The 8157-nt window shown below is 47.4% G+C and overlaps 3 protein-coding genes across 3 annotated transcripts in view; 2 read left to right on the top strand and 1 right to left on the bottom strand.

The window, feature by feature from the left end:
* Positions 1-2174, top strand: part of H257_02763 (hypothetical protein) — an 8560-nt gene extending 6386 nt beyond the window's left edge. Inside the window, exons 12-20 of the mRNA XM_009826558.1 lie at positions 352-571; positions 1041-1096; positions 1158-1235; positions 1294-1416; positions 1534-1569; positions 1628-1759; positions 1823-1876; positions 1931-1984; positions 2043-2174. Of these exons, the coding sequence (XP_009824860.1) occupies positions 352-571; positions 1041-1096; positions 1158-1235; positions 1294-1416; positions 1534-1569; positions 1628-1759; positions 1823-1876; positions 1931-1984; positions 2043-2084 (795 nt within the window). The 3' untranslated portion in view covers positions 2085-2174. The remainder of the gene's footprint in view (positions 1-351; positions 572-1040; positions 1097-1157; positions 1236-1293; positions 1417-1533; positions 1570-1627; positions 1760-1822; positions 1877-1930; positions 1985-2042) is intronic.
* Positions 2175-3582: 1408 nt separating this feature from the next.
* Positions 3583-4926, top strand: H257_02762 (hypothetical protein). The gene is made up of 3 exons (XM_009826557.1): positions 3583-3824; positions 3867-4411; positions 4483-4926. The coding sequence occupies exons 1-3, from the start codon at positions 3665-3667 to the stop codon at positions 4768-4770; spliced, it is 993 nt and encodes a 330-aa protein (XP_009824859.1). The 5' UTR covers positions 3583-3664; the 3' UTR covers positions 4771-4926.
* Positions 4927-5096: 170 nt separating this feature from the next.
* Positions 5097-6947, bottom strand: H257_02761 (hypothetical protein). Its single transcript, XM_009826556.1, has 6 exons — positions 6315-6947; positions 6200-6248; positions 6051-6122; positions 5832-5955; positions 5589-5753; positions 5097-5519 (listed from the first exon to the last, which is right to left on the bottom strand). Exons 1-6 carry the CDS (start codon positions 6898-6900, stop codon positions 5280-5282), a joined length of 1236 nt encoding a protein of 411 aa, XP_009824858.1. The 5' UTR covers positions 6901-6947; the 3' UTR covers positions 5097-5279.
* Positions 6948-8157: the final 1210 nt, after the last annotated feature.

The raw sequence follows: 8157 nt of genomic DNA, 5'->3' as shown, positions 1-8157 counted from the left end.
CTAACGACATGGCCACTAGTGTGCAATGTATATATATATATATATATATATATGGCCACTAGTCTGCTAAACTAACGACATGGCCACTAGTGTGCAATGTATATATATATATATATATATATGGCCACTAGTCTGCTAAACTAACGACATGGCCACTAGTGTGCAATGTATATATATATATATATATGACGATGTATATTTTATTGCAAGGAGAGTAGAGGGGGTAATCCATCACACGTTTTTTACTCGATGGTGTAGCTGCAAACGTCCCCCGAGGAAGCGTATCGCAAGTACGACGACCTCGCCACCAAGCACGTGGACGTCCTGCGTAAACTCACGCAGAAGATCCAGGCGGCGCGTATTGCCCAATCGAATGACGAGATTAAACTCTCGCTCAAGGCGTACGACGACGCGCTCGAAGACTTTATGCCGGTGCTTATGGCACAGGCCAATATTTATTGGGAGAGAGCCAACTACGCCCAAGTCGAAAAGATATTTCGACAGACGGCCGAGTTTTGCTCCGAGCACGAAAGCTGGAAGCTCAACGTGGCGCACGTGTTCTTCCTTCAAGGTTTGTTTGTATCTATATATATACTAGTATATAAATATGTATATACATATATACTAGTGTACCTACCTACACATGATTCGAGGAATATATATATATTTAGAAACGTATATATATCCGTGCAATGTCTGGGCACGATTCGAGGATAATATATATATATATATATATATTAATTTGAAACATATGAATATCTATCAACCTATATTTATATATCCATGCAATACCTGGGCATGATTCGATGATATATATATATGATACATACCCACATATATTCATAAACATATATCTATAACTACTACTCCGAAGTAAATACATAATATATGTATCCATGCAATGCTTCGACGATATATATATATATATAATAAATAGACCATGCAATGCCTTGGTATGATTTGAGGATAGAATGTGTCCACTAGTGTGGGGATAGTTTTTGATTTTAAGTATTTTCTTTTACTTTCATAATGGTTTATAGGCAACAAGTACGAACAGGCGATTCAGTACTACGAACCGTTTGTTAAGAAGCACCAAGTAAGTTCTTACGGACCGCTCGTTCGTTGTTTCAGTCCGACCAATGGATGGGAATGAGTAGGAGAATTTACTCGAAGTGCAAGCTATCATTTTGGCCAATTTGTGCGTATGTTATGTCATGAACACGGACAACGAAAAGGTACTTAAGTGGCCGCACATGTATTCAAAGATATGGTGCTGATGATGCTCATACGAAGGCCGAAGAGCTATTGCGGTCGATTGAGCGCGAAGAAGAGGAGGAGGCGACGCGGGACCCGGACAAGCGCTTGTTTCATCTGTGCATTGTCAACCTTGTGATTGGCACGCTGTACTGCTCCAAGGTAAACAAACGACGATCACCACAGCAGAGCCACCAACTGGACATAATAATAATAGTGTTCCAGTGGTTGGTCCCAGCTCACTCATGTGCGAGTGAGTATATAACGGTATATGTCTAGAACAACTACGACTTTGGCATTTGCCGCGTCATGAAGGTAGTAGTTACGACTAATAGACGACTCTTGGCTATGAATTTGAATATGATCATGTTAGAGCATGGAGCCGTATCATCGCAAGCTAGGCACGGACACGTGGTACTACGCCAAGAGATGTTTTCTCGGCCTAGCGTTGACGTTGGCCAAGCACATGACCACTATTCGAGACTCGACCATGGCCGACATTCTCGTAATAGCATGCGATGATGTTGATTGGGAGGATGTATTTCATCTGAAGGGGATGAGTGGGTAGGATTTCCTCGATGCGGCCGACACGCACGGCAAAGACATCCCCACGACCACGGGGGTAACAGATGACGACTTTACTATGCGATACAGTACACACCACAATTTTGTATAGATGGAAGCGACGGCCGGCAACAACGAACTGCCGCCGCATACAGTCAGCTACGAAGTACTGTGCACCAGTGTTATTCATATATATGTGGTCCTGATTGGGAGTAATTACGTAGGCGCGCGTGATCAAGCGCATGTTTCTCAAGTTGCGCGGTTAAATTCGTGTCATGACAGTAGAAACGTCCTCCTTCGTGGTCGACTGCATACTGTACATAAGATGATATTCATGTACATCAATTCCATTGCAATCATGTGTGACAGTGTGTCGAAACTAACTATGGAGGAGTATTGTAACAGTAGATAACAGTAGATACAACGACTGTAGTACTACAATAGTACTATTAATAGTATTACTACTATGATAGTATTAATAATACTATCATGTGTGACAGTGCGTCGATACTAACTATGGAGGAGTATGTAGTATACAGTAGTAGATACAACGACAACTGTAGTACTACAATAGTAGTATTAACTATAAGTGAAATCACCAGTTCAGACCGCTGTGGAACGCCGAGTTACTGTACTGTACTCGGCTTTGACGGCGTCCCAGCCGGGAACCCGCAGGGCCATCGACGCACCGGTGGCTTCCAGGACCAACCAACGGCGCCACAGCCGAGGAGCATGCCGTTGCGGTGCGTGTTCGAAGGGTAGCGCGGCGACTGCGACTTTGTACGCAATCGACGCGACTCCGAGCGAGCAAAGCCCGTCGTAGATCCACGGCAACAGTTTCTTGTTGCGGATTAAGATACCCGAAATACCAGTCCAGAGGTCACTCAAAGCGGAAACCAAAATACGCTACTAAAAGTTATTGTACGTACTGTACATAATTCAATCGATGAGTTGGCAGACAATGGCTGCATGGCCTCAGTGTGGAGTGGACGATGCAAAGTACGAAACGTACAAACAACTTTCACTATACATACGTACCAGTATCAATTTGCCAAGGTTTAGTTCATGACCCATAAGGTAGCCGAATCGCTCGCAACTTCGTCGCCGTAGTCGTCCAAGTTGGGTACGGAACCTCGCGAACACAGAGACCTGCTGCGGTCGCAACAACACGGCATCGATATTCTTTGCATGCAAACGCATGTACGCAAAGTGTCATTCGACAGGTGAGAGGCACACGTTTTGCCTCTTTGTTAGGGCGGCCGGCGGCCTTCCGTGGGAAGGTTTACCTCCGATCAATTGTCGCCCGCATCATCGTCAATACTATAGGTGGGCCGCGGCACATCTGGTAACTCGAATTCATGGATTTGGTGCTTATAACGAGTCGTGGCAAACACCGAATCCACCACTTCGTGCAGCCATACCCGCCACTTGTGTGCGAAGGGCGAAACGAGCCTGGGATTATACCATGGTGTACATGTCTGACAAATTACACTTGATGTACAGTATGCCAACACTGCTGCTTTGTGAGGATTGTGGGACGAAGTGGTCAAGCGTGCTTTTTGTGGTGTTGTAGTTGGAAAAGCATACTCCAAGGAGTATGAGTGAAACCATTAGTACTACTAGTAGTAGGTGTGTTTCGTACTACGTTTTGTAAAACCCAGGGAAAGGGTACTAGTAGTAGTACTACGTAGTACTCCGGAGTACTTCAAAGTAATACTGTAACAGTCAGTACTCGACGGAACATTATTTTGAATTATCCCGTCATAGAATTCATGGAACATCATGATCAAGGTTAGGGAAGTGCAGTAATCGATTTGTGCACAGAGACCAGTCGGGGGCGATCATCATGACGCGGCAGGCCATGTCGACGCTGGCAGGCGTGGCGATAGCGACCGTCGCCGGTGGGTACTTACTGTATCGGGCTGTGCGGCGTCAACACCACACCAGGACCCATGTGCTGGAGGCCATGGCGCATCAAGTTGGCGGTCATTCCTGCGATAAAACTAGTACGTTCATCGACCGAGGTTGCCTATATCAACATGTCGTAGGTTTGAAAGTGTACCAGGGCCGGGTGCTAAAGCCATTCCAGAACAAGAACAGAGGGGAAACCGAGCTGGCCTTCTACGAGCGCCTCGCTTCATCCTCGCCTCGTATCCCGTACTTCCCGTCCTTCCACGGTGTCATCGAGCTGCCATCTTCGTCCTCAGACCTCCGTCGGTACTTGCAGCTCGAAAACTTGGTTGGCGGCATGACCCATCCATGCATCATGGACATCAAAATCGGCACACAGTCGTACGAACCATCGGCCTCCCCCGACAAGATCGCCTTGGAAGCGGCGAAGTGTCCGTTGCAAGCGACCCTGGGGTTCCGCCTCCAGGGCATCAAAGTGTTTTGGGACGCGACGCAGCGCTACCATGAATATGACAAGCATTACTTTCGAGCATTGGACACGATAGAGGCCATCGAAGAGAGTCTGTTGCGGTTCTTTGAAGGTGGCGAAAGGCCATCTATTCCCAACCAAAGCCAACAGCCGCCAAGACGTACTGGGAGTCGAAGTCCCCACGTAGCAGCCCGCGCCGACCGCGTGCATCACGTACGTCCGACCTTGTTCGATTCGTTTCCAAGTCTGGTTCAATGTGATAATGGTTTGTAATGTGTTGTCAGTTTCTTGTCAAGTTGGACGCCATCCGAGCGTGGATAGCTGTCCAGACCGAGTTCCATTTCATCGCCAGCTCGCTTTTGTTTGTGTACGACGCCAGCAACGCCGGCGCCGTGGACGTCCGCCTCATCGACTTTGCGCATGTGCAGTTTGACCAATCGACCGTGGACGTTGGTGTGCTCACAGGCATCGACGCCGTGATCGCCATGTTCCGTCGGCTATTGGAGTCCATCGAACTGCCGGCTAGCCTGCGCGATGCCATGCCTGTCGACGGGGAATCCCCAACTAACTAGATACTGTAGTACTAGTGACGCGATCTATGGAGAAGGAGATACATTATTGTGCTACTCTTGCAAGACTTGAGTGCAAAGATAAACTACCGAACACATTGAGCACGCGTTCGTTGTTGGCACTGCCGTGGTGGCTTTCTATTATACTTAGGAGGAATAACGCATATATACATTCATTACTAGTATATAATATATATATATATATCATTACTAGTATATATATATCATTACTAGTATATATATATACATATATATCATTACTAGTATATATATACTAGTAATGCTAAACGTTACTAGCGATAACAGCCCCAGTCCACTGACAAACACTGTGGTCATTGACAAAGCAACACAATGCAAAGTTATCGTCGAATTATAATACATCCAGCCGCCTCCCAGTCCAAGGTCGACTCTACGTTAGCCCTCGACTTCTACAGACTAGTAGTACTAGTAGTAGTACTACATCATTTCGACTACAGTAGCTCCACTAGGCAGTCTACCCCGCGATATGTCACCTACTGGCCGCCAGGGAGCAGCTGGTACGTGTTCGCCTGGCCTGGGTTCCACGTGCACGGGTCACTTCGAATGAGATCGGCGCGGCGTTGGTCGGCATACTTGGCTTTGTAGTACGCAATCATGTCTTCGACTTCCCCGGCGTAATCTTCCAACAGGACATCGACGCTGGCGACGCGGTCGTGATCATACTTTTGAAACAAATGCACCAACCTCGACCGCTGGTTCACTTTGTACTTGATCTGATGTCATCATCGCGTGCGTCATACATATATCATTTCCTACCAAATGATATATATCACGAAAAATACCTGGAGTTCTTCCCAAATGTCTTCGTTGGTCTTGCCCCCATACGCCAGCAAGTCGTCGACGCCATCGACCGCCGCCATGTCGTACTTTTGCAAAAACACAATCACTTTGTCCCGAAAGCTTAGCTTGCCTTTACTTGGCAACTCTTTGGTCTTGTGCTCAAGCACCTACGTGCAGTCCAAAGCATCTCATTGAACACAATCGCCAGCAAGTATTGCCGTAGCCTAGCGAGGGATGTCACGTACTTGCTGGTTGACGTGGTCTGCATGCAGGGCCTCGCCCGTGTCTAGACATCGCACTTCCATGGGCGACGACATGGAGGAAGCTGCCTCCGCGCCGCCGCTGCGTCGACAACCTCCGTCGCTGTGACTGCTACCACGTGCAAGATATACACTGATAAGTCTTTGATTATTTGAAAGGCAATGTACACAAACGGCGCTGCTGCGATGGGCATATATTCTCACCGTGGCTTGACTTCGTACGGATTGAATGAGTTGTCCGTGGTGGTAGTTGTTGTGGAACTGTGGCCTCGAACGCTACAAGAACGTGGTCGTTGGCTGACTTTTACTGGAGCGAGGCAAGCTAAGCTATCTATGATCGACGGAGTGTGTACCGATTCATTAGAGTTGCCATCGCCTTGGTCGTTTGGGCCATTCGAAAGCCTACACGACGGGCGTCAACATGTGTGAGCAACAAAGAGTAGCCCCAAGCAATGCCAGCTATTTTACGTTGATGGGATTGTTGTTGCGACGACGACGACGACGACGAGGATGGAGGAGGGGGAGGGGGTGGCACTTCGGGGCCGCGAATCCCTTCCATTTTCGACCCCGATGGCTTTCCTTGCGATTTTCGAAACTTGGCGATCAACTTGGCGTTCAAGTACGTGGCGATCGCTGGTTTAGGGAGCGATAGGCGCTTCCGCAGGGCTTGGGCGAGGCTATGTCGTCCTATCGCTGGGCTGTTGTTGTTGTCAGCACCATCCTCAGGTGTGCACAGCGCCGTGCGTTCGACGGCGTCGACCACGAGCTGCAGTGGTCGCCCGTCCTTGGTGTAAAAGTACCGGTAGCACTCGACTAGTTCCAACTCGAGGCCTTCGTACTGTTTGAGGAGGTCGGTGGCCGTAGTAGCATCGGCGTTGTCTGGCTCAAACTCTTGCAAAATGGCTTCCAAGTCGGCGCGAAGGTGCTCGAGGTCTTGGTTGGTGAGGGTTCGATGTCGATACGATTTCGAGGCGGCCGCCGACGTGAGCGTGGCCAGCAGAGGAGGCGTCGATGGCTTGGCGTGAGCTTTGCAGCGGTGGTCTTGGATACCCATACCACCGAGGAACGAGATATATAGATATTACAACGAACAAAACCAAGTGGCGCCGTGGAAAGATATGAGTGTTGACTTATGTGGCTATTTATAGCATCGTGTGATCCGAACGATAGAAGGTGTGATGTACTCAACCGTCGCTCGGTGAAACATTGCTGTGAAAAGACAGTTGTTGCTGTATAATTGATTATTATATGGGGGCGTAGGGGGATATAGATATGGGGGACGTGAGTGCATAGCTATGAACAGTACACTATCGACGAGTACCTGTGTGCTGACGGAGACTACATGTGAAATCGTAGCTAGGGGGGATTGGCTGGCGTGGGTAACCAACCAGGCCAGACACTTACTTTGACATTTACTACTGGCAAGGTGATCTTCTACTAACGTGACTGATCAGTGATCCGCCAAAATTAGGATTTTTTCCTTCTTGAATTACTACTCAGCGGCTATTTGTGCTAGAACAAAGATGGACACACATTCTGATAGCCAATTTCAAGTGCTTTCACAAGGATTCAAAACCGATCGGATCTGACAGTTCATGTTTCTCCAATTAATTTAGAAAGTTGAGCTATTTACACAGTCGATCAGTGATCCGCCAAAATATATACTTGAAGTGAGTATTGAATTCAGTTTAACAAAATCCAAAATCTTTAGCTGAAAATATAATATGATAAAGGTATACTACGTAGTATTAGTTTTAGAAATGTATGAAGTTTTGAGGTATTGACAGGGTGGAGTGTTGGACAATTCGTGCATTATTTCTCACGAGGTCAATATTGTAAGAGGTTTTGTTTTGTCCAATACAATTCGAGAAACCATGTTATTGGATAAAATGTTTTGGCGGATCACTGATCGGTTAGTATATGTACGTTGACTACCGTTTGGGACTTGTGCTGAGCCAGCAATTGAGTAGTACGGCTGCACTTTATTTGGCCAGTTGGGCCACGCTTCGACCACGCTCATCATGCCTTGATCGCGTGAAGTTGTTATCATCAAGTAAGTATGAGTTAGTAGGTTTCTGACGTGGTGGGCTCAGAGTCGGGAATTAGAGTGTCAGTCTTAAGGTCTTTACAATAACTTCCGACAACTTTGATGCCTGCAACCCATCGCCGTTGCAGCTATCGCATTGACGCTGTAGACGTGCGTTGCTGTCGTCTCCGCTGAATGCTCTCCCCACGACGAGCTATGTACATACTCGCTATCCGCCCCTTAACCACGGACCAGAGTGTCCAATCATACTGCAATGCCAAGCTA

Source organism: Aphanomyces astaci (assembly GCF_000520075.1).
Source record: "Aphanomyces astaci strain APO3 unplaced genomic scaffold supercont1.4, whole genome shotgun sequence".
NCBI lineage: Eukaryota > Oomycota > Saprolegniomycetes > Saprolegniales > Verrucalvaceae > Aphanomyces > Aphanomyces astaci.
Note: the sequence above shows the minus strand (reverse complement) of the source record. Positions and strands in the feature narration are given on the sequence as shown.

Excerpts from the sequence above, each read along its gene's own strand:
- H257_02762 (XM_009826557.1), top strand. The coding sequence starts at position 3,665 with ATGACGCGGCAGGCCATGTCGACGCTGGCAGGCGTGGCGATAGCGACC. Across the intron at positions 3,825-3,866 it reads TCATTCCTGCGATAAAACTA|GTTTGAAAGTGTACCAGGGC; the intron begins GTACGTTCATCG and ends AACATGTCGTAG. Across the intron at positions 4,412-4,482 it reads GCGCCGACCGCGTGCATCAC|TTTCTTGTCAAGTTGGACGC; the intron begins GTACGTCCGACC and ends ATGTGTTGTCAG.
- H257_02761 (XM_009826556.1), bottom strand. The coding sequence starts at position 6,900 with ATGGGTATCCAAGACCACCGCTGCAAAGCTCACGCCAAGCCATCGACG. Across the intron at positions 6,249-6,314 it reads GCAACAACAATCCCATCAAC|GCTTTCGAATGGCCCAAACG; the intron begins GTAAAATAGCTG and ends CCCGTCGTGTAG. Across the intron at positions 5,754-5,831 it reads CAGACCACGTCAACCAGCAA|GTGCTTGAGCACAAGACCAA; the intron begins GTACGTGACATC and ends GACTGCACGTAG.